At 37.2% G+C, this 26180-nt stretch overlaps 1 protein-coding gene across 1 annotated transcript; it reads right to left on the bottom strand.

Moving 5' to 3' along the window:
- Nucleotides 1-826: 826 nt before the first annotated feature.
- On the bottom strand, nucleotides 827-26125 carry CHEK1 (checkpoint kinase 1). The gene is made up of 13 exons (XM_030840488.2): nucleotides 26049-26125; nucleotides 25427-25511; nucleotides 23632-23855; nucleotides 22387-22451; nucleotides 22225-22294; nucleotides 18251-18439; nucleotides 17485-17589; nucleotides 14760-14855; nucleotides 10463-10571; nucleotides 10100-10277; nucleotides 9596-9727; nucleotides 3087-3188; nucleotides 827-1860 (listed from the first exon to the last, which is right to left on the bottom strand). The coding sequence occupies exons 2-13, from the start codon at nucleotides 25489-25491 to the stop codon at nucleotides 1765-1767; spliced, it is 1431 nt and encodes a 476-aa protein (XP_030696348.1). The 5' UTR covers nucleotides 25492-25511; nucleotides 26049-26125; the 3' UTR covers nucleotides 827-1764.
- Between the last annotated feature and the right edge of the window lie 55 nt (nucleotides 26126-26180).

The following is a 26180-nucleotide window of genomic DNA, read 5'->3' as shown; positions in this document are numbered from 1 at the left end:
CTATGAGAGTTGAGAGCAGGAAGGGATACTTGATTCACATTTTAGAAGGACCAGTCTGACTGCATTTCTGAACTACTGAAGGACAAGCAATATGAAAAGAGAGATAACGATGGCTTTGATTAGAATGGTACTATTAGAGGTATTACATTTGCTGAATTAAATAGGAGTTGCTGAATTGAATACAAAATATGAAAACCGTGTCGAGGATGATTTCTAGAGTTTTGGCTTAAGAAAACTAGGGAGTGAATATAACGTTTACTGAGATGGGGGAAGCTAGGGAGGAATAGGTTGGAGGACAGGGATCAAAAGTTGTTTTTGTTCATGAGATGACTATTAGTCAAGGGGAAATTTCAGGTAGGCTGTGGCTATAAAAGTCTGGAGCTCAGGGGATAGGTCAGAGACAACTTTGTTTTTGAGTTACTAATGGCTGGCTGACAATTCTCAGGAACAAAATTTCTTTCATATTTGAGAATGTACTGGCTCAATTCTTAGGAGCCACCTATAAGTTCAATCGTATTCCTCCTATGGGTATACTGCAGTAATACCATTTACCAGGATATACTATATATGATAAACTCTATAAAATTTCATGTCCTTGGCTTCCTTTTTTTTTTTTGCCACATCACACGGCATGGGGGATCCTAGTTCCCTGACCAGGGATCAAACCCGTGTCCCCTGCAGTGGAAGTGTGGAGTCCTAACCACTGGACCACCAGGGAATTCCCTTTCTTGGCTTCAGACTAAGATAATTGATTAAGTTTTATAAATTACCAAGAAAAGAGAATACTGGGTCCCAATCTAACATTCAAAAATTAATATAAATTTCATTGAAAGAACAAGGTCTTACTAAAACTAATAGGTAAAAAAAAGCCAGGAATCAGATCTATGTCCATTATAGCTTCCTTACATCCCCTGCGCCTTCTTTCATGCCTTATCACCTAGAAGCTTAGTCACCAATAAGTTCACAGAGTTAGCTATTCATTTTCAAAATAGAATTTATTTCTGTAATAAAGAATTAAAATATAGCTGTGAAAGTAGAAAATAATATAGAAAAATATTTAAAATGTGCAACAGTAATTTTGAGTAAAGGTAGTTAAGCACTAGAGGTTATGCTCAACTTCTACTTGAAAGACCAATCATATATATTATTACCTACACCAGAAAAAACATACCTACTTGCAATTTTAATTAATAATTATAATTCAAAAACAGGTTTACACACCTGGTCAGGCCCTTTTAAAAATATAAGTATAAATCTTGGGGATATATTTTTTGAAGCTGGCTTCACTTCACAGACAGATAAATCTACTGTCCCAAAATCACAAGGTTGTTTTTACTAATTCATCCATGTAATCAAGCCAAAGTGGAGGAAATATGTACTTTTTGGATGAAACCTAATGTTTTGGTAAAAATGGAACAAGAGTATCATCTTTCATTATGTTGGTATAAAAGCTGGTAAGCTCATGTATCCCCAGAGCTTGGTTTCCACCAGGTGGGTCTCAAATTCAGACACTAAATGCAGATGAAGAAATATCTAGTGAATTCTATCTATCCCTTCCCCAAAGTTTTACTTACAATTAAGATATAGGTATTATTTGTATGAAGAACATACAAAAAGAATTGGAAACTGTTTGGCTAGAGGGAAGACAACTCTTCAGGGACTACTGTTTGCAGTTTGCAGAACAGGATAATCTTCTCTAGGAAGAATAATGTCCACATAGCAGCACTACTATATTCACCAGGAATCCCAGAGCCAGTGGATCTATCATGTAGCAGGAAGCCAAACCTTCTGGCTGCTCACAACATCACTCAGCTTCCCTTTAATCTTCAGGAAGTGTCTCTTGAATTCCAATCCATCACCCTATATTAGGAATAATATCCAAAACTAATGTCAAAAAAACAAGAAAAAGAGACTATGCCATAAAATCAAACTTTCTTTAGGGGTAAGTAGAGACAAACATCCATGGATATGTTCAGATACAGTTATCTTCCAGTCCTCTTATGAATACAAAATATCTTGGTAGAAGAAATGGCTACCTAAATAATTCTGACTTGACTTTGGGCCCATCACTGCTCCCACCACCCTGGGCCCAGAGAGCAGAAACAATGGCATCCTGTCCATTTCAAGGGTTGGTATCTCTGTACCTATGTCATTGTTTTTCATAGGTGTTTATAAACTAAAAATAAGCTACATAACTATGCTTTAAGTCCTGCCACAACAGAGCCAGTGATTCAGTTATGAGAAGGGTTTCTCTACGCTAGGATCTTAATTTAATTCCATACCAAGCATCTGGACAATAGCACTGCAGCAAATCTCCAACGTAAAGAATGTGACCAACTCCTCCAACCTCATTTAGAGCCACATACAATCTTTCGGTAAACAGAGAATATGCTCTTTTGGTCTTATATGTCAAGGGCTTTAAAACTGTAACCTCAGAACCAATAATTTCTAAAGAAAGAATCAGAAATGTGAACAAAACTCCATGTATATGAGTATTAATCATAGAGTAGCTTGTAACAAACAGATAAAGGTTCATTAATTATAATGTACAAACATTTGGACAAATCATAATTTTTATGAAAAAATATTAAATACAAATTCAATAAGAAAAAGCTTAGAATGCTACAAAATATTAAGGGTAATTATTTTAAGGACAAAAATAATTTAGGACTATTTTTATTTTTTTATTTGTTATTTATTTACACATTCTACAAAAAACAAAAACTTTTATAATAAGGAAAAAGTCATTTGAAAAAACTGTTTTAGAATAGCTAATGACAAGAACAAATGTTCATAATATTAAATTTAAAAAACCAGTTACCATATATTTATAAATATAATGCCATTAAAAAAAAATCTACACATAAGAGTAATTCCATAGAGGATATATTATAAGTAATAGTAAGGTTACTGTAATACAATATCAAAAATAAATCTGTATTCTCTTTGGATGACAAAATTAAAGTTGATTCTTATCTTCTTTATACTTTTTTGTGTTTTTAAAATTTCTAAAATGAACATGTAATACTTATTTAAAAATAGCAAAACAAAGTTTTTTCTTTTAAAAAGTGTTCTATTCTACATACCTTAGAAAGCCGGAAGTCGACCAAGATCTTCTCATCCATTTCTACCAAATTCACTTTGAAAATGAGTTTATTGTTTCTTCTATCAGTTGTTGATACAGTAACCTAAGACAATGAAAATAAGGTCAAACCAGATGTGTGGGCAGAAAATACTCTAAATAAAAACTATAATCTTAGTTCAGTGATACTACTGGGATAAAAATTTGAGAGACGCTTTTATAACAGGAGCTGTGCCAGCTGAAAATCCCACTCCTTCTAGGACTTTCCTCTCCCAATGGGTATGTGTGTGTCCAACCAGACCGACCTGTAAACAGGACGCAGCTCCGTTATCGGGGATTGAGTCTATGTGAACTCTTAGCAACAAAATAAATTTAGTATTTTACCAAGATACAACCAAAAGAGGAAACAATTGAAGAGAATAAAAACGAGGGACTTCCCTGGTGGTCCAGTGGTTAAAACTCCATGCTTCTAATGCAGGGGGTGTGGGTTTGTTCCCTGGTCGGGGAACTAAGATCCCATGTGCCATGCAGCATGGCCAAAAAATGAAAAAAAAAAGAAAGAGAGAGAGAGAGAGAGAGAGAATAAAAGCAGACTGAGAGGAAAAACAAGATTATTAAAACATAAAGAAAAAGAGAGGCCAGATTTGTGGGTAAAAAGCTATAGTGGCAATCAGAAGATGGTGAAGGTCTTAAGAGGCCTTTCAACTTCCACTTTCAGTGTTTTAGAAGCTCAGGCTAGAAGAGTGACATGGAAAGAAAGGCCAGGCCAACAGCCAGCACCAAGACCCCAAATGTGGATGAGGCTGGCCTGGACCAAAGAAAAGCCGTCAACTCCAGCTGGATGAATGAGCCCAAGCAAGATCAGCAGGTTTGCCTAGTTGAGCCCAGCGCAAATTACAACAACATTTTTAATAATTCTCACCTCAAGAAATGACTATTAAAGAAACACAGGTGTACCACAACGGTGCAACACTGGAACAACATTATGTTCTGGGAAAACACAAGACACTCAGCACATCTGAAGTAGGTTATTAAACTTCAAAGACAAAGAAAATTTTCCAAAGATTCAGGCAGAAAGAATTAATTGAGGAGTAATGTTGGTAAAAATGGGAGATTAGGAAAATTCAAAAGCCCATTAACTCCACAAAAGCAATGAAAAATCTGGCAAAAACTGTCAGAATCAACTTTTTCAGAACACTGAAAACTAACGAAAAGCTTGCAGCAACACAGGGGCACTCATACAAAACAGACGAGCTTTCTCACGTTGTAACCACCTTATTCCCAACTCCCACTCCTCAGCTCAGTAGTAGCCTTGAAAATAACCATCCACACTCCAGGTCCAGGTACAAATGCAAGAATAAACCTCATTCATAAACTGTCTTAAGCTGTTCTACCTTCCTGGAAGACCTGCTCAACACACTTGTCTTTATTTTGCCTGCCTAACTACACAGGACTTGTGTTAAAGTTGCCACCTGGGGAGCATCTGTCAAAAGTACCTACAGGCAAATGCTTTAACCCTTGCTTACTGGGGTAATGCAGAACAGTTGGGACAAACAGATTACCTAAAAAGCCTGAAAGGAAAGGTTTAGGAGTGAGATGTTTTTGAGGGATAAGAGTTCTGAAAATCTCTCACATATTCCTGGGACTGTAAAGCCTATACTTATGCCCAGGGCACTGTACATGCTCAAGAAAGGTCTGAGAAGGCTCTAAGCTCTGCCTCTGGCTGACCATGAGGCACCACACAAGCAGGAAGTGAAGGCTAACGCAGAGCTGTAAACTGCCTGGCTGGGTATTGACGGCATGCCCCAATACGCACATAGAACCCCTCTGCAAAAACTAGCTTTTGGTTCCAGGAATTTAATGTTTAATCATTACCTGACCATTGAGCTAACAGAACAAAGATTTCAGAGATCACACACAACAAAGAAAACAGACACTATAATATTTGATCAGAAATGTCACTAAACAATCAAAAACTACATCAATTGTCAATGATAACAAACTCTGGGAAGAGGGGAAAATCTATTTCCAGGGTTGTCACATTATAATATTCAAAATGTCCAGTTTTCAATAAAAAAGGATAAAGCATACAGAAAAATGAGAAAATATGGCCCCCACACAGGAAAAAAGAAGTCAGTAGAGAATGTTCCTAAAGAACAGAAAGAAGAATGAAGAAAAATGAACAGAGTCTAAGAGACCTGTGGGACATCATCAAGTGTATCAGAATATGCACAATGTGAGTCCCAGAGAGAGAGGAGAGAATGGGGCAGAATGAAGATTTGAAAAAATAATGGCCAAAAACTTCCCAAATTTGATGAAAAACAATCCCATCCAGGAAGCTGAATGAACTTCAACTAGGATAAAATGAAAGAGATCCACACCAAGATACATCATATTCAAACTGTTGAAAGACAGTGACGAGAGAATCTTGAAAGCAGCAAGAGAAAGTGACACATCATGCGCAGAGACCCTCAATAATATTAACAGCTGATTTCTCATCAGAAACCACGGAAGCCAGAAGGCAGTGGAATGACACAAAGAGCTAAAAGGAAAAAACTGTCAAGAAGTCCATATCTGGCAAAACTATCCATCATAAATGAAGAAATGAAGACATTCATAATTAAAATTTGATAGAGTTTGAAACTACCAGACCTGCCCAAAAAAGAAAGAGTAGGTAGGGGCTTCCCTGGTGGCTCAGTGGTTGAGAGTCCACCTGCCGATGCAGGGGACATGGGTTCGTGCCCCAGTCTGGGAAGATCCCACATGCTGTGGAGCGGCTAGGCCTGTGAGCCATGGCTGCTAAGGCTATGCGTCAGGAGCCGGGGCTCCGCAATGGGAGAGGCCACAACAGTGAGAGGCCCGCGTACCGCAAAAAAAAAAAAAAAAAGAAAGAAAGAGTAACGGAAGTCCTTCAGGCTGAAATGAAAGAATGCTAGATAGCAACTCAAATCCACATGGAGAAATAAAAAATATTGGTAAAGGTAATTTACATAGATAAATACAAATGACAATAATAATCAATTTTGTTGTTTGTAACATCTATTTTTTCCCTACCTGATTTAAAAAGACAGACACATAAAGCAATAATTATAAATCCATGTTGTTGGGTACACAATGCAAACTATAATCAAAACAGAACTAAAGTGGTATACTAACATCAAACAAAAGACTAACAAAAATTTTTGCAAGAGACAAATAAGGACATTATATAATGTTAAGATGATCAAGAAGATATAGCAATTATAATCATATATTTATCTAGAATCCAAACTCCAAAATTTATGAGGTAAAAACTAACAGAGTTAAAGTAAGAAATAGAATTCAGCAATAACAGCTGGAGAGTACAACATTCCACCCTCAATAATGGATACAAAAATTAGACAAAGATAAACAAAGAAATAGGGCTTTCCTGGTGGTGCGGTGGTTAAGAATCTGCCTGCCAATGCAGGGGACATGGGTTCAAGCCCTGGTCTGGGAAGATCCCACATGCCACGGAGCAACTAAGCCCATGCGCCACAACTACTGAACCTGCGCTCTAGAGCCTGTGAGCCACAACTACTGAACCCGCATGCCACAACTACTGAAGCCCACATGCCTAGAGCCCGTGCTCCACAAAAGAGAAGCCACCACAATGAGAATCCTGTGCACCTCAACAAAGAGTAGCCCCCACTCGCCACAGCTGGGGAAGCACAGCAACGAAGACCCAACACAGCCAAAAATAAATTAATTTAAAAAATAAATTAAAAAAAAAAGAAAAACAAAGAAAGAAAAGACATGAACAACACTATAATGCAACTAGACCTAACAAATATGCCTAGAACACCTCACCCAACAACAGAATCTACATTCTTCTCAATCACACCTGGAACATTCTCCAGTATAGACCATATGTTAGGCAACAAAACAAGTCTCAATAAATTTTAGATAATTAAAATAATACTAAATATCTTCTCTGACCACAATGGAATGCAATCAGAAACCAACAACAGAAAGGATTTTGAAAAATTCACAAATATGTGGAAATGAAACAGCATACCTAAATAATCAAAAAGGAAATCACAAGGGAAATTAGAAAATACTTTGCTATGAAAAAAACTGAAAACTCAAAATATGAAAACTTATGGGAAGCAGCAAAAGCAGTGCCCAGACATACATTTATACCTATAAGAACTTACACTAAAAAAGAATGATATCCAATCAACAACTTAGCCTTCCACCTTAAAAACTAGGAAAAAAAAAAGAGCAAGGTAAATCCAAAAGAAGGAAATGATAAACAGTAAGGAGAAGAGAGAGATAAATTGGCAAACCTTTAGCAGACTAACCAAAAAAAAAAGAAAAAAAAAGATTCAAATTACTAAAATCAGGAATAAAAGGATGTTACTACAAACTTTACAGAATCTAAAAGGACTATAATACTACAAAAAATGGTATGCCAACAAATTGGATAACCAAGATGAAATGGACAAACTCCTAGAAACACACAAACTCCCACAAATGACTCAAGAGGAAATAGATCTATAACAAGTGAAGACATTGAGTCAGCAATCAAAAAATTTCCAACAAAGGAAAGCCCAGGACCAGATAGCTTCACTGGGAATTCTACCAAACTTTTGAAGAATTAATATCAATCCTTCTTAAACTCTTCAAAAAAATAGAAGAGAAGGGAATACTTCCTAACTTGTGCTACGAGGTCAGTATTACCCTGATACCAAAGCCAGACATCACAAGAAAACTACAGATCAAATCCTTTATGAACACAAAAAAAATTTTCAACAAATACTAGCAAACTGAATCTATCGAACACACTAAAAGAATTATGCACCACGATCAAGTGGGATTTATCTCAGGAATGCAAGATGGCTCAAAATACAAAAATCAGGGCTTCCCTGGTGGCACAGTGGTTGAGAGTCCGCCTGCCGATGCAGGGGACACGGGTTCGTGCCCCAGTCCAGGAAGATCCCACATGCTGCGGAGTGGCTGGGCCCGTGAGCCATGGTCCCTGAGCCTGTGCGTCCAGGACCTGTGCTCCACAGTGGGAGAGCCCACAACAGTGAGAGGCCCGCGTACCAAAAAAAAAAAAACAAAAAACCCAAAAAATCAATTAATGTAATATACCTTATTAACAAAGGAGAAAAGTTTAGCCAAAAAGTAGATACATCCCAGATGTCCATCAATGGATAAATGGATAAACAAAATGTAGTCTATCCACACGATGGACTATCATTCACCCATTGAAAGGAATAAAGTATTAATAAATGGTACAACATGAATTAACCTTGAAAATATTATGTTAAGTAAAAGAAGACAAACACAAAGGGTCACATACTATACAATTCCATTTATATGAAATGTCCAGAATAGGCAGTTCACAGAAAGTATATTAGTGGTTGCCAGGGAGGAAGGTATGAGGAATGACTGCCAATTGGTATGGAGTTCATTTGGGGGGCAGTGGAAGGTTCTAGATTTAAATGGTGATAGTTGCATAATCTTGTGAATATACTTAAAACTACTAAATTGTACCCTTTAAAATGGTTAAAGTGATAATTTTTATAGCATATGAGTTTTATCTCAATAAATCTACCTAAAAAAAAAAGAGTGTATTATCTATACAAATGAGAGGAAAATCAGGCTGGCCTCAGATTTCTGCACAATCATATTTTTCCCTAACTTTTAATTTTGAAAGCTTACAAATCTACAGAAAAACTGGAAGAATTGTGCAATAAATAACCACAAACCCTTTATTGGTCTTATCAACCTAGATAGCATGTTTACTTTTCTTTTTTTATGTGATTGTCTTTTTTTTTTAGCTTTTAAACTAAGTTATCAACGGCACACACTTCACTATGTGCCTCCTGCAAAGACATTCTCCTACAAACCACAATATTATCATCACACCAAAAATCTGACACTGATTCAAAAACATTATCTAATATAAAACCCATATTCAAATTTCCCCAACTGTTCCAATAACATCCTTTATAGCTTTTTTTCTTTAAATCCACAATCTAGTGAAATATCATGCATTGCATTATTTATCAGGCCTCTTTGGTCTCCTTTAACACAAAATATTCCTCTTTTTGTTTTTCACGATATTAAGATTTGTGAAAAGCCTAAAGACAGGTTAGAATGTCAATGTTATAAAAATGCTACAATAACATAAACAACAAAAATTGGTAAATGGGAGCAGGGAGATGGAGGAAATATGGGATTGTTCATGGATCCATCTTTCATAGAAGGGAGTTGATTGTTAACTGTTACAATTTAAGTATAGTACATAGTTTTAAAGAAAATGACTTGAGTCTCTTAGTGCCTTTAATAACCTTAAAGAAGTCTTTTAAGAAATATTATTTCTTAAGATAAAGAACATTTTACTTAAATTTCTTCAGTTTCAACTGTTTCTTTTTCAAATTAAACTAATTATATTTTTAAAATATACTGACAATGATAGTTTTTTATTCAAATATTTAAATTTTTCTTCAGGAAAAAAATATAACGAAAATCAATGAAACATACCTGATTCATACAACTTTTCTTCCACTGATAGCCCAATTTCTCACAAGTCTCTTTCAGGCATTGGTAAGATTTGTCAGCATCCAATTTGGTAAAAAATCGTGTCATTCTTTTGACCAGGCGCTGCCAGGGGTTCTACATGTCAAACAGAGGAAAGCTGAATAAATCATCAGATTTATCACCAAAAGCAGTCATATCATAGCTATTTGGTCTGAAAATTTTTTTCTCTGACTTAAGATTCTTATACATCAGAGTCTCCCCTAGGAATTCCCTGCTGGTCCAGTGGTTAGGACCCTGCGCTTCCACTGCAGGGGGCATGGGTTTTATCCCTGGTCAGGGAATTAAGATCCCATGTGCCATGATGTGGCCAAAAAAACAAACAAAAAACAAAAAAATCTGTATCAAGTTTTAATATTATATTTCTTAGATTTATATATTAGAAGGAAAAAAAAGACTTTAAGACAATAAAAAATAAAGGGCTGCCATTATTTATTTGAAAAACTTTACCTGTGAGGATCCTGGCGTGCCGAGCAACTGACTATTCAGAAGCATATGATCAGGACATGTGGGCTGGGAAAAACTGATCCCTTGTACCAGTTTATCAATGTATGAAGGGCTGGTGTCCCATAAGGAAAGACCTGTCCGTGGTTCTGGCTGAGAAGTGGAGTACTTCACATTTTCTTCACTGCAGCATTAAGATATGGAGAAAAGTATATCTTTAAATAAAATTCATCAGGCCTTTCTTATATCACATTACCATTCTCACACTGAAAAACATATTCATCATAAGAAAACAATATATACTTGTATTATTTTTCATGGGGACTATTATATCCAACAACTACTTGATTTTTTATTAATCAGTCTTACCTAGAAGCACTGTTTACTGGAGAGAAGTCCAAATTCGACTGAATATGCTTAGAGAATCCGCCAGGAGACTCTGATACACCACCTGAAGTGACTCGGGGCCTCTTTGCCCCTAAAAAAGAAAACATAAATACAAACGCTTTCAAGTTTTCTATGCAGATATTTTTTAATTAACCCAGCTGACAACTTGAAGAAGTAAAACCATATCTAAATTCATTTATTTAACACAAAATACTTATACGACAAATAGTGGCTCTTCCGACATGACTTTATGAGAAACGTGGTCGTTAGGAACTTAGTGGGACTCACTTGCCAAATTGTATAAACTACACATTTCATAAATCCTGACCTCTAAGTATGTTCCAAGTGCAGGCCATAATTTTAATGGTACCATTTACAGTAACAGAATAATGGTCGATGAAGACTGAGAGACCCAGCTAAGGCATCAAAAATTTTTAAAATAAAAAATAATTTGTGATGATGACAATGAACATTATGAATCTGCTCTACCCAATCTTCTTTGCTCCTCTAGAAAAGCTTTACCTAAAATAATCATTATATAGAATATGATGCTACTATAAATTCATGGCTACTACCCTCAGCTGGATCCTCAACCTGGACAGTTAGTCCTACATTTCTCTAGTCAGTTTCCTCTCCCTTTCCACAATGATTCTTTCAAAACTTCTATACTCCTGTCAGATTAACCAAGACCACCCTCCAGGACCTCATTACTTAGCATATGATACCATCTCCCATTTCACAAAGAAAATAAAGTCACTGGAAACTCCCTCAACTTGCCACTACCAAATCTGCTAACTTACTTGCATTCCTACCCATCCTCTCCCCTTCCATCCTCCCATCAAATGTCCATCCCTCTACTTGTAGTTGAGCCCATACCCTCCTTTCTCCTCAGGGACCTTGATGCTCTTTTATTCCCTCTCTCTTAGACTTTGAGCCTCTTCCTCTCAACTGGATCTACCCCCAAACCGTTTAAACACGCTTAAGTTTAACCAACCTTTTTATTTATTAATCCATTCATTCAAATATTTTATTAAGCCTACTATGTTATCAGGCAGTAAGATGGGAGAAATGGCATGTTGTTATGCTGATAAGAAAGATCCAGTAAAGAGGGAAGAGTTAATAATGAAGCAGACTGAATAAGCAAAAGAGAACTGCATCTAGTGCTCAAGAGAAAGGGCTGGTTTATATCTGGAGCAATTTAGCCAGAGCAAAGGGAGAAAGCAGAGTATACGAGCACAGAGGCAGTTAATCAGGTGGGTAGAGATGGTGGTAGGAGTTTGTGGGAATTCCTTTGTTATTGCTTCTGTTTCCCAGCGAAATAGGAAGCATTGTCACCAACTGAGAGTGAGGATGGAGAAGTTGAAGAGAAAATGAAAGGTATAAAAATGTGATTTAGGAGAGTAGCGTTGTGAAAGAAGTGGGGAAATGCATTATGATTGCCTGGAAGGATTAAGGGCCCACTTGAGATCAGTGATCTTGAATTTAAAGCAGACAGTGCTGCATATTTTTCTCCAGCTGCAATCAGCTGTGGAGGTATAAGTGTAGAGTAGGTACAAAACAGGATTAAACTTAGGTTAAGTAGACTTGCTCAGTAAGTATGAGTAGACTTTCTCAGTAAGTATGATGAAGAGAGAATGGGCAATGGACTTCCCTGGTGGCACAGTGGTTAAGAATCCATCTGCCAATGCAGGGGACACGGGTTCAAGCCCTGGTTTGGGAAGATCCCACATGCCGCAAAGCAACTAAGCCCGTGCGCCACAACTATTGAACCTGTGCTCTAGAGCCCGCGAGCCACAACTGCTGAGCCCACGTACCACAACTCCTGAAGCCCATGTGCCTAGAGCCCATGCTCCGCAACAAGAGAAGCCACCGCAATGAGAAGCCTGCACACCTCAATGAAGAGTAGCCTCCACTCGCTGCAACTAGAGAAAGCCCGTGCGCAGCAAAGACCCAACACAGCCAAAAATAAGTCAATAAAATAAATAATTTTTTTTTAAAGTGAGAATGGGCAAGGAAGTTGAAGATAAATGTAAAGAAGTCATTACAGTGACTAACCTTGGGATTTAAAATAGTGAGGATGGAACTTGGGACCGAGAAGAGGGCAGATAAAAGATAGTGAAAAGGTAGTAGAATTGATGGACTGCAAGTCCAGGTGGGATCAAAGTGTTGCTGGAGTCAGGGTACTAGAGAGGGGAAACCAGAAAAAAATATACTGGTGGTCCAAGCAGGATGCTTGAAGACAAGATCGCTAGAGGAGAGAAAGTCAAGGAAATGTGAGGTGATGACAGTGGAAGGACCATCTAAATGAATATTTAAATTACCAAGAACCATGACAAAAATTACGTTAAGAGCTGCGTTGGAGAGAGTGACAATGTGGCAGGAATTTTAATTTGAGGTTCAGAAGGTGATTATTACGAGGGAATAGTGGGTGGTGGAGTCTGATAATAGGATTCAAAATGACGGGCAGAGGAATATGAAGAAAGAACAAGGAGGATGCCTGCTCCACTCCCAGATCAAGGGTATGAGGGTGCAGGAAAGAAAACACCTACCACCTGAGAAGAAGCAATGTCCTGAGAAGAAGCAATGTCCTCAGGGGAGAGCTGGATTTCAATTAGAATAAGGTGAAAGGTTAAAGAAATATTCAGGGAAGAGTTAAAAATTCCTCATTCATCTCTAGCTATTGTTCTCTCTCAGCCAAACTTCTTTACTGAGCTGTCTACACTCTGCTTAACTCTCTTTTACACTAGAATCCCTGTACAATAGAGTTTATTCTTTTTTTTTTTTTTTTTTTTTGCAGTATGCGGGCCTCTCACTGTTGTGGCCTCTCCCATTGCGGAGCACAGGCTCTGGACGCGCGTGGCATCTTCCCAGACCGGGGCACGAACCCGTGTTCCCTGCATTGGCAGGCGGACTCTCAACCACTGCGCCACCAGAGAAGCCCTAGAGTTCATTCTTAACTCTCCACCAAAACTGTTCCTGCCAAGATCATGAATAACTGCTGTATCATGGAATCCACAGGACAGATTTACTCCACATTCTTCTGATGTCCCATCTCTCTGGCTACTTTTCTCTGGCCTCTGCCCATCACTTAAACACTGGCATTCCTTAAAATTTCATATACTCAATTTAATTTACTACCACAGTTTAAATCACCATCTATTTACAGAAAGCACCTAAATCGACATCTCCAGCTTAGCCCTGTTTCCTGAGTTACACACATGCATGCACACAAGCACACGCACACACACACACACTCCTATGAGACAGTTTTACTTAACTTCTCAAATTCAAATAAAATGTCCAAAATCGAATAAAATTTCCCTGCAAATCTGTTTTTCCTTTTGAGTTACATCCAAGTAAATGGTTTCACCATTTACACAGCTGTTCAAACCAGAAAGGAGACATACTTTGACTCCTCACTCTCCTTCATTTTCCACATATAAACAATCACCAGTATTATCAACTCTAGTTCTTAAATTTCTCTGGAATCAACTTCTTCTTTCCAATCCCACTATCACTAACCTAGTCCAGCCTACCATCTTCTCACATCTAGGATCAAAAACAGTGAAAAAAAGTAGCTAGAAAGATCTTTCAAAACCAAACACATAAGCATGTCATTTCCTTGCTTAAAGTCTCTCAAAAGGTTTTCCCAACAGCCTTCGGTTAAAGCCCAAGATCTTTAACGTGGCTTACAAGGTCTTCCACGGTTTGGTTGCTATCTACTTTTCCAACCTCATCTCAAACCTCTCTCTCTCTCTCTCCCCTTCTCCATTCACTTACTTTCTCAGCAAACATTTACTGAATGCCTGTGATGGACCACACACTATGCTAAGCACAGGTGATGCAATGATGAACAAGCCAGACATGGTCCATGCCATACTGGCCTTCTCTCCAGTTCCTCAAATGCACTACTTTCTAACCTCCAAGACATCCCAGATGCCGCTTCCATGTTCAGAATCTGCCACTCATCTTGCTACTACTCTTCTGGCTAGCTCCCCTTTAATCTTCAAATCTTAGATTTAACGTGATTTCCTCAGCAAGATAAGTGTTCTTTGTCACTTAAGACTTGGTCAAATTCTTAGCTGTAGTACCCTGACTTTCCACTTTATAATTATTAATGAGCTTAAAATTATTTTTTCTATTTCTGGTTTTTGTACTAGACATTATAATCTTCATGAGGACAGAGACCACAGCTCTTTTGTGTTGTTGACTTATACTGACTTTACAAGTACCTTTTTTTCACAGAAAAAAAAATACTTGTATTTTAAGGATATATTACCTTTCTTGAGTGGTTTGTTGTACCATCTATCTTTTTTGATGTCTGGGATGGTAATCCTTACTGATGGATTCTCAACTAGGATTTTATGCAGCAGAGCTGAAAACAAAACATTAAGACAACATTTATAAAAGACTCAAATAGATTAGAAAAGCCTACAGCTTGTGGTGTAGAACACACATCCTCTATTGCTTTCCTTATGTCCAAATATTATTTCTGGGGAAGAGAAAGAATAAAGCTACTGAATTTTTGCTTTAATTTCATGCATTCTTTGCTACTGTCTATATCTCTGAATATTCTTCCCAGAGCTGACTCTCAGTTGTTTGCAAATAAATAGAACAAGAGCTAGGTGGAAATGTTTCTCTTCACTTGATATTTATACAACGATAGCAAAAAAAAACCCCTTTTATCCATTTTCAATACCAAACTTCACTGTTCCAATATGTCATATTAAGTCCTCGTTCACACAATTTTACAAGGGAAATTTACTTTCCAATAACTTTTTAAAAAATATTTATTTATTTGGCAACGCTGGGTCTTAGTTGCGACACATGGGATCTCTGCTGCTGCGCACGGGATCTTCACTGCTGCATGCGGGATCTTTAGTTGTGGCATGTGAACTCTTAGTTGCAGCATGCATGTGGGATCTAGTTCCCTGACCAGCGATCGAACCCAGGCCCCCTGCATTGTAAGCACAGAGTCTTAGCCACTGGACCACCAGGGAAGGCCCTCCAATAACTTTTTAAGAGACAGTAATAAAAGCAACCATCATCCTAAGGTACCTTAATTGTATTGATAAAGAATTCATTCATCTCCCAACACCAAAATAATTTTCTAATGGACTGAAGATTTAAATGAAAAAAATAAAGCCTTAAAAACATAAATGAAAACATAGGTAACTTTTTTCTAATGCTGAGGGTAGAAACATGATGATATAGTCAGAAACCACAAAGGACAGGTACTAGATTCAAATAAATAAAAATATAAAACTTCTGGGGACTTCCCTCGTGGTCCTGTGGGTAAGACTCCATGCTCCAACACAGGGAACCCAGGTTTGATCCCCGGTCAGGGAACGAGATCCGCATGCATGCCACAACTAAGAGTTCACATGCTGCAACTAAGAAGCCCACATGCCGCAACTAAGACCCAGTGCAGCCTAAATAAGTAAGTAAATAAATAAATAACTACTTTAAAAAAAAAAGTTAAGTTTAAAAAATATATATAAAACTTCTGCATGTCAAAATAGCATAAACAAAATAAAAATACATGACAAATTGTCAAAAATATTTGTAACGAATGCAAAGATCTAATGACATTAATATGTTTTTCAAAAACCTCATATAAAGTAAAAAGAAAACCTCCTACCAAAAATGAGCAAACTAGACACGTTCACAAAAACAGACTAAAAGCTAATAAATATACAATGAATATACAACTTCATTGGTACTAAATTTAAAATAAAAATAAAAAACAGAGGGGCTTCCCTGGTGGCGCAGTGGTTGAGAGTCTGCCTGCCGATGCAGGGGACACAGGTTCGTGCCCCGGTCTGGGAAGATCCCACATGCCGCGGAGCGGCTGGGCCCGTGAGCCATGGCCGCTGAGCCTGCGCGTCCGGAGCCTGTGCTCCACAACGGGAGAGGCCACAACAGTGAGAGGCCCACGTACCGCAAAAAAAAAAAAAACAGAATACAGTTCTTATATGTAGGCCTATTAGATTAGTCAAAAAAAAAAAGTTTAAGGGACTTCCTTGGCAGTCCAGTGGTTAAGACTCCGCACTCTTCCACTGCAGGGGGCACGGGTTCCATCCCTGGTCAGGGAACTAAGATCCTTCATCCCGCACAGCATGGCCAAAAAAAAAAACTTTAAATGTAAACTAGTTAGACTGTGATGAAATGGTACAAACTTTCCAGAAAACAATTTGGCAAAGTAAATAATAATAATTAAAAACTGTATACATCTTTGACCCTGCAATTCCACTTCTGGGGTTTTACTTTAATTAAATAATTTAAAGGTATGTGCAAAGATTAAGTTATTTGGATGATCATCATATCTCTTTCACAGCAGTGAAAAATTAGAAAAAATCCTGAATCTCTAAAAAGGTGAACTGGATAAGTATAGTAAGCCATGTCCATGGCTTACTATAGCAGAATACCATCACAGTCTTTAAAAACAGTGATGTAGACCTACAATTATAGTCATGAAAAAATGTTCACAAAGCATTAACACACAAAAAAATACTGGTTACAAAATAACATGTATAGTGGGATGTCATTTTTTATGAAAACACACATACTTATAAATAATATACATATATAACAAACACATAGTTTTTACTACAAAATATAGAAGCACATATCAAAACATTAAAAGAAGCTATTCCATGGGAGGGAGGGAGACGCAAGAGGGAAGAGATATGGGAACATATGTATATGTATAACTGATTCACTTTGTTATAAAGCAGAAACTAACACACCATTGTAAAGCAATTATACTCCAATAAAGATGTTAAAAAATAATAATAAAGAAGCTCTTCCTGAGTGCTGGGATTATAGGGTTGGATTTTACAATTTTTTAATTTATTATTCTTCTACTTCATCTGTAAAGATCATGGATTATTTACATAATGATTTAAAAGTTAAAAAGAAAAAAAATGTAAGAAAAAAATTCAAATAGCACTAGGCTTCATTACCCAAGAAATCAGTACTTTACATCAAAATAACCCAGTTACCTAGAGGAGCAGAATCGATTTTTTTCCAAGGGTTGAGGTATGTTTTTTTTTCTTTCCAATCACAATATTCCTGACAACTATCACTAGGCTGGTCCCACGGCAATTCTGAAAAAGAAACAAGTCCCAGTTTTCTGAGTGTTCAAATAATTATACAATTTTAAGGGAAAATAATCAATGACATAAATCCAGTAAAAGTTTCCTCCAAATTAATTTAATATGGTTTCCAAACTAAGAATGCCAACTCTAAGAAATTTTAGAGGCACTTCTAAGATAGATAGTCCACTTCCTGCCTTACTCTCTTCCAAAAGTATTCACATGAATTTTAAAAGAGAGAGCTACTGTGATATTTCATTTAATAGCTATACATACTTCATTTTTAAAAACCTTTGGGATTAAAAGTTCCAAATTAGTTATAAATAAGTTAATATTAAAATACTATCACATAAATATGGATCCCCTTGATTCATTTCATTTATTTTGGTATAAGAAACCTGGCTTTCCTAAGGACAGGAATTTTATCATGATTAAAAAACTCAAAGCTGCTGCATAGCACAGGGAGATCAGCTTTGTGACGACCTAGAGCGGTGGGATAGGGAGGGTGGGAGAAAGGCTCAAGAGGGAGAGGATATGGGGATATATGGATACATATAGCTGATTCACTTTGTTGTACAGCAGAAACATACACAACATTGCAAAGCAATTATAATACTCCAATAAAGATGAAAAAAAAATTACGCAGAAAAATAAATAAATAAAAAGCTCTTACCTCCAGCCAACATTGCAGTAAGTACTATTCCACAGGACCAAACATCAACTGGTTCTGCATGAAATTCTTTTCTCTTTAGAAGTTCTGGAGCAACATACGGTAAAGTACCACACATCTTGTTCAATAAACGCTCTCGATTATTATGCCGAAACACTGTTGCCAAACCAAAGTCAGAGATTTTGAGGTTATCTAAACCAAAGGAAAAGAGGATGGCGCTGGATAAAAATGTTTTGTAAATAGATATACTTAAAAAAAAAAAAAAAAGATATACTTAAAGGAGTTGAGTTGTATTGGAAAACCACTGGTGTTATGACCAAAAAGAAATTTTAAAAAAGAAGAAATTAAAGACATTATCATATAGTTAAAACTAGAAAAAGGCCTCATGGCTTCTATTAACTTAAGACAAATATTGTCAATACACAAACAGTATGGACCAGATTAAAGAAAGATCCTGGAGTCAAAAGGGCCTTCTAGAAAAGAGCACTCCAGACTTAAACACTGAAAAGAGAGCCATGCCCTCATCGGGTTGTGCAGAGGGCAGGAGGGAGACATCAATAACATACTAGGCACAACTTTTCCAGCAGTGGACAAACCCAGCTGGCTGGACCAAAACTAAAGACCCACAAACCACCAGAACTTCTTGTCAAGGTGGCTAAGTTTAGAAAAGGAGGACGAACTCTGTACAGAAAACAAACCAGAAGAGCAAATTTCCACTCTAACTTCCCGTCTTCAGCACACACAAGCTATCGGCAGAACTTTCACCTTAACTACACTTAGTGAATATCTACCGTAACTGAGTGACACTGTGCTAGCCATGTAGGTAGATAAATTACTGAAGACTAACAATAACAACTGCTGTCGAGGTTATGAAAATATAGAACATTACAAGATCTTACAGAAAGGGAATCTAACCTAGTCTTCAGAGATAGGGGAGACTCCCCTATTCTTAGGTATCAACTGGTAAAACTTTTTTAGAAAGCAATCTGGCAAAAGATGCCAAAATTTGAAATACTCCTGCTCTTTGAACTAGGAATTCCCACTTCTAGGACCATACCCACAAAAATACTTCCACAAATTCACAAACATAAGGATATCCATACCATAACAATAGTTTGTAAATAACCTAAATGTCCATCAATAAAGAAATGATTAAATCTTATAGTACACATGTACAATGAGATTATGTAGGTAACAAAAAACAAACAAAAAAACACAAGGTATATCTACATGTACTGACATGGAATCAGGTACAAATGGAAAAAACAGCAAGTGCCATAATAAATCTTCATTGTAACATGACCTAATTTTTATATTGGCCTGTGCATTAATTTATAGAATAGTCATCATCACCTTATATTTTTTTAAAGCTAGAAACAACTTAAATGTTCCAAAACAGGGGACTGATTCTTTAAAAATCAATTACATCCACCCAATGTAATATGTAAGCCACTGATGTTTACTTCTATGACTTGGGAGGTGGCTACTGTAATTATCCTTTTAACAGCTATATATGACACAATCTTGACAAATGACTGAGATTAAGAGTTCCAAGTTACCTATAAGCAATAATCACTGAAAATACTAATGGATGACCACAGCATTCCTTAGAGTCTGTAGTTTCACTATGTCTGTGACATAATACTTAGAGAACTGTATATAATAAATTTTAAATTGAGGAGTGTGGTTACTTCTGAGAAAAAGAAAGGGGCACACATTTGGAAGGAATACAGAGGAGGACGTCAACTATATTGATAATGTTGTATTTCTTTTTTAAAAAATATTATTATTGAATAGAAACAAAAGATTATTTATATAATATGCAAGATATGAAAAATCATTATAATCAACATCCACTCACCTAACACCTAGTTTAAGTACACTCTATTTTCTTTGAAACCTCCTATAAATCCTTCCCTTTCCTAACTGCAATCCTTCCTTTCTAGAAGATTTTATGTAGCTTGAAACCTATTTAATAAAAAAAGGACTTAATTTGTATATGAGGAATGGGAAGAATTGATTATAATACCATCAAAGCTATTAGTATTCAAAAAGTAACGGACATAGAATGAAAAATAGAAGCAGAGGGAAGTCTCCCAGCTTGTGCTCTCATTTCTTGGGATTCATCAACAGACCATTCTACAGTTCCTTTTCCCAATACACCAAATTTTTTGAATATCTACAATTTTGCTACATACTTTATGGAACAACTTGCAGAAGGCTAAATAACCAAAGAAGGGTCTTAGGTAGCTAGGTTAGTAGATGGGTTAATAAAAAGCTACCTAAAAGATATTAACCAAAATATTAACACTGGTTATAACTGACTGGTGAATTTCTGGTGATTTTTTACTTTCTTTTTTATACTTTTGATCTTATTTCATGATTACTTTTATCTTTATAAAGAGAAAACAGTATTTTTAGTTTGGGAACAAAGTTTTCACATTCCAGATATTACATACTCACATCTCCATTATTTATATAAGCTGGTTTAATTTATCCCCTTGTATGAAGGTCAATTATAGAGTTCAGAAAGAGGTAGAAGGCGGCTGATAAGAACATACACTGGTACTTATGATGGGGCACGATAATGCCAGAAACACTAAACCTCAGGGTTGGACAAGATGTGAAAATTACTTTGGTCCAACCAGCCAAGCAATGTTTAAATTCCCTTTACAATATCCCTGATAATTAATAATCCAGTGTTTGAATCTCCTGTTAAAAACCTACTACAGGGACTTCCCTGGTGGCGCAGTGATCAAGAATCCGCCCGCCAATGCAGAGGACATGGGTTTGATCCCTGGTCCGGGAAGATCCCACATGCTGCAGAGCAACTAAGCCCGTGCGCCACAATTACTAAACCTGAGCTCTAGAGCCCATGAGCCACAACTGCTGAGCCCACGTGCCACAACTACTGAAGCCCACGTGCCTAGAGCCCATGCTCCGCAACAAGAGAAGCCACCGCAATGAGAAGCCCGTACACCACAACGAAGAGTAGTCCCTGCTCGCCGCAACCAGAGAAAGCCCATGCTCAGCAATGGAGACCCAACGCAGCCAAAAATAAATTAATTAAATTAAAAAAAAAAAAAACCTACAACAAAGCAACCTATTAAGTTCTGGGGCAGATCCATTAATGAGGGTCATCTTTGTACTAATCCAAATTGCCTCCACATAGTTTTCACCCACATACTGTGAAGAACTGTATTTAACAATTAGCAAATTTCCCTTGAGTTCCTCAATTATGCCTTATTTTACAGTTTCTAGCCCTTTCAGCATTCTGGTCACTCACCTATAAAAGTACTTCGGTAGTCTGCATGCCTTTCACAGTACTGTCCCAAACACCTATTATTCCCGCCATGGCCTTCCAGAGAAGTGCTGGACTGCTGCCTTCCTCATTCTCACCTTATCACCTTAATTTTCCAATGATCAAATTACATGGGTGACTAATATGAAGTCTGCTGCCTAGTAAGTCTTTTTAAACCTTCTTTGCTGCCAAAGACATGCCATTAAACTGTACTTATTTCGTTAGTTTTTTTCAATCCAAATACTGAATTGAGTAACGGATCCAGTATGTGTTAAATCTGACCCACCTCTCTGGTCTGCTAAATTCATTCATCTAATAAACATTGTTGAAAACCTACTATTTGCCAGGCACTATTCTAACACATTAAACAAAACAGACAAAAATCACTGCCTCATATGCAGTGGATATTTGTCACCTTTTTCGATCCTGATTCTATAAGCTAACACTAACACTATCCATCCCTCTCAGTTTTTATGACATCCATAAAATATAACTAAAAGCCCTGCATCTTTATCCAAGTCATAAATTAAAAAGAACAAATACGTCAAGGCTAAGGTCCAGGGTATTTCAATTTCATATTTTTTGCCCTGAAATTTCGGTAATGGAAAGCCTTGATCCTGCCTTTGTATGGCTGTACTAAAATGATTAGGTAGCAGCAACAAAATGCTAAACTTACCCCTTTCATCCAATAGGAGATTTTCTGGCTTAATATCCCTGTGAGTTATTCCAATACCATGCAGATAAACCTAAAAGAGAAGCAGAGGAAAGCATACCAGAATAGGGTAACTTACTTCACTAAGACTAATTTTAAGTAAAAGTTAGAGACAACTGTACCTACCACCCCTGCCATGAGTTGATGGAAGAACCTCTGAGCATCTTGTTCAGGCATGCCTATGTCTGGCTCTATAAGAATTAGTTATGAAAGTTAGTTCACCAGGTAAATATAATCAGTCATCAACCACACAGTCTCCTAATTCGAAAGTTAAACATTTGTGATTGTACTTTAGCAAAGAGAATCTAATGCTAACAATGAAAAGATTCTGGAGTCCACTAGTACATATAGTACTTAATAACTCACATTTCCCCATGTGTTAAGTGGCAAAAATAAATTAACATCACAGGAAAAGTACAGAGAAATAACAAACTATCACCCAAATCAAGAATGAAAGCCATACCTTGAAAGTCTCTACTTATACTAACCATGATTTATTTGGTATCTTTCAAATTCTCCCCTAATTTCTTCTAAATCCTATGCCAATAGGATTGTAATTGCCGAAGTGGAAGCCTACACAAATCTAAGTTGATTTCACTAAATACTTAACAACAAATTTAAACTTCATATAATTTCTCGCACTACTACAAAACCATGAATTCCTGTGAAGTTACTTCAGGAAATACAGTTTTATTAAGAAAGGTTCTATTGTCAGTTATCTTTTTATATTTTTATCTCCCTCATTAACTTTTGATTTCTCTTATTCTCAACTTTTCTGAGATAGATACTGAAGATTCTAATAATCACTTTTTAACTGCTAATACAATAGCTCTAAATAATAAATTTAGATCCACAGAATATATTTTATGTACTTCTTACTGTTCTTTAATATCAAGACTTTGAATCTACACAGAAAATTTAAGCAGCAAGCACAGATTTTACTTAATATATATAAAGCAATCATAGAAAATTCTCAATTTCACTTATGTAACAACTTGCTATTATTTTGGATTTGTAAATGTATGCAATGATTTCATGAGACTAGAATGTCTACAAAGAAAAAAAACTTCTTCTGCATATGCATACATCACACTTATGATTCTTCACCATGAGACCACAGTTTACCATTCTTAAACTCTACATAATAGCAATCCCACCCCAAATCACTTATACAACTTGGGAAAAAAGTTTCTTTGATGAGTCTACATATGTATCCAGTGTTTACATAAGTTGCAAAAACAAGAAAATTTACTCCAATTCACTATTGCATAAGCAAGTCTGAATGGACAATGAAGAAGCAGCAGTCCCAAGATTAAAAAACAAATTTAAAAACTTATTTAGCATAAGAATTATCTTCAATCTTTTCCATACCTATTCTATCAAAAAGTTCTCCCCCACTACAGTACTCCAGAAATAGATACTGGATATTGCCTTCTCTCCTGTGACCATAGAATTTCACTACATTCTCATGATTTAACATTTTATTGATACAAATCTCTTTCTTAATATTTTCTGGACAGTCTATGGCACGCTTCATGTCCACAATCTTCACTGCAACTGCTTCTTCAGTTCTTCTATTCACAGCAAGTTGAACTCTAAAAAGAAAAAGGAAGAGTTATAATATTCCAGACATTTGAATTATATTTCTTTTAAAACTTCAAAAGGCTAAACATAACTCATCCAAAACTATTTTACCTTTATTAGTTTCTCCACCTGGGAGAAACCATGGGAATGGTTTATGCCATGTTCTCAACAGATACTACTCCTTTCTGAAATGTGAAGTATGATAGCTAGTGTTCCAAAGAAGTCATTATGCTGTACATCCAAGTCATTTAATAAATTCTTAATAAACTAAAATGGGATAATAGCAATTCTAGGCCACATCACATATACACATGCTCTATTCACTTAACTTGTTTTTCTTCCACTTTTACTGAGCTATAGTTGACATAAAGCACTGAAACGATTATCACAAGTTTAGTGAACAACCATCATTTCATATAGATACAAAATTTTAAAAATCGAAAAAATACATATTTTCCCTTGTGATGAGAACTTAGTATTGACTCTTTTAACTTTCATATATAACATACAGCAGTGATAATTATATTTATCATGTTGTACATTACATCCTTAGTACTTATTTATCTTTTAACTGGAAGTTTGTACCTTTGGACCGCCTTCATCCAACTTCCCCTCCCCTACACCCTGCTTCTGGTAACCACAAATCTGATCTCTTTTTCTATGAGTTTGTTTGTTTGTTTTTGAAGCATAATTGACCTACAACACTATGTTAGTTCCTGTTACAACATAGTGACTCGATATTTCTATACATTTCAAAATGACCACGATAAGTCTAGTTAGGATATGTCACCTTACAAAGATATTACATAGTTCTTGACTATACTCCCCACACTGTACATTTCATACCGGAGACTCATTTATTTTGCAACTGGAAGTTTGTACCACAGGTATTTCTCTCCTCCCCAGCACCATCCTCCCCTCTGGCAACTACCTGTTTGTTCTCTGCATCTAATTCTGTTTCTCTTTGTCGTTTGTTCATTTGTTTAGTTTTTTAGATTCACCCTATTAAGTGAAATCACGCAGTGTTTGTCTTTCTCTGTCTGACTTATTTAAACTTAGCATAATATCCTCTAGGTCCATCCATGATGTCCCAAACGGCAAGATTTCATTCTTGCTCTATTCATTTAATTGTAATAACATTACCTAGCATTTATTAATCCGATGCTATATGTGTCTACAGTAACTGTTCTAAGTACTTGTGGGATATGCCATTTTACAGAGGCACACAAGGACATTAAGAAGCCTGCCTAAGAACACAAAACAATGACCAGCAACGTGACTCCAGAGTCTGTTCATTTGCTCATTGAACCACTATGTTTGAACCCCAGGAAGGAGTATGTGGGAGGAGAAACTGACTTCAGAAGTCTCCTCTAGCTCTTTAGGAAGAGAATGTTTTTGTTTTGTTTTGTTTTTAAAAGGAAGAAAAAAAATAACCCTTACAAAAGATTGTGTAGCTTCAGTTCCCCAAAGTTTTAGATTTCAAATGCAAAGATCTGTTCTCCAAAATAACCAACTTGTACTCAAAGGAGACAACAGAAAACTAAAGCAAGTGTGAAGTCGGGGTAAAAGGACTCAAACTCACTCTCCATAGGCACCTTCTCCCAGGGTTTGCACCAAGTCCCAGTCTTCCACAAAGGGCACTGCCATGACTCCACTAAGTCCCGCGGCTGTAAAAGCAGGAACCCAGAAAAGACGGTGGCTGAGGACACGCTTCAATCATCTGTAAAGCCGCTGGGCTCCGCCTCTTGCCGTGATTCTTCAAGGTGAATCACAGCTCCTGGTTTCCCCTTACACCTCATCCATATTTTACCCAAGTCTTTAAAGCACAAGCAAGTATTCTAAACTCTGGCATTTCGTTGGTAACTCACAAGCCCCGTTCCCACGCAAAGCGAAGGCTGAAACGCCGCCTTCCAGGCGGCCGAGGAAACGTACCAGTGGCGCGGAGGAGTTGGGGGACCAGTGCTTTACGGTGGGGGACCGGGGAAGGGGGTGAGAGGTGAAGCGTCGGGCTAGAGTAAGGGGATGTGGGCTAGCAGAGGAGGAAATAATCGCTACGAGGACCGCAGCCGCTCCTCCCGACCCGCTCACTCCCAGTTCCCACCCACGCCCCGTCCCCAAGGCCAGGAGGAGCTCGGGGCGGAGCCAAAATGCCCCAAGAAGCGGAAGGAAGGGCTGGGTGACACGCGGACGGCTGGGGCCCAAACCTCGGGTGCTCTCGGCCTGCAGAGGAAGTCTTCTCTCCAGTCCCTGTACAACGGGGTCCGCCTGGCACCCCACTCCTCCACCCTCCGAAACCGCCCCTCCGCAGGAGTCTCTCCGATCCTCTAGGCTCGGCG

Source organism: Globicephala melas, chromosome 8, assembly GCF_963455315.2.
Source record: "Globicephala melas chromosome 8, mGloMel1.2, whole genome shotgun sequence".
NCBI classification, from domain to species: domain Eukaryota; kingdom Metazoa; phylum Chordata; class Mammalia; order Artiodactyla; family Delphinidae; genus Globicephala; species Globicephala melas.
The sequence above is the reverse complement of the archived record's forward strand: the minus strand, read 5'-3'. Positions and strand labels throughout refer to the sequence as shown.

Coding starts and splice junctions, on each gene's coding strand:
- CHEK1 (XM_030840488.2), bottom strand. CDS start 25,491: ATGGCAGTGCCCTTTGTGGAAGACTGGGACTTGGTGCAAACCCTGGGA. Junction 10,572..14,759: donor CAACAAACCACTCAAGAAAG/GTAATATATCCT, acceptor TTTCTTTTTTAG/GGGCAAAGAGGCCCCGAGTC. Junction 9,728..10,099: donor GCACGCCAGGATCCTCACAG/GTAAAGTTTTTC, acceptor TTTGACATGTAG/AACCCCTGGCAGCGCCTGGT.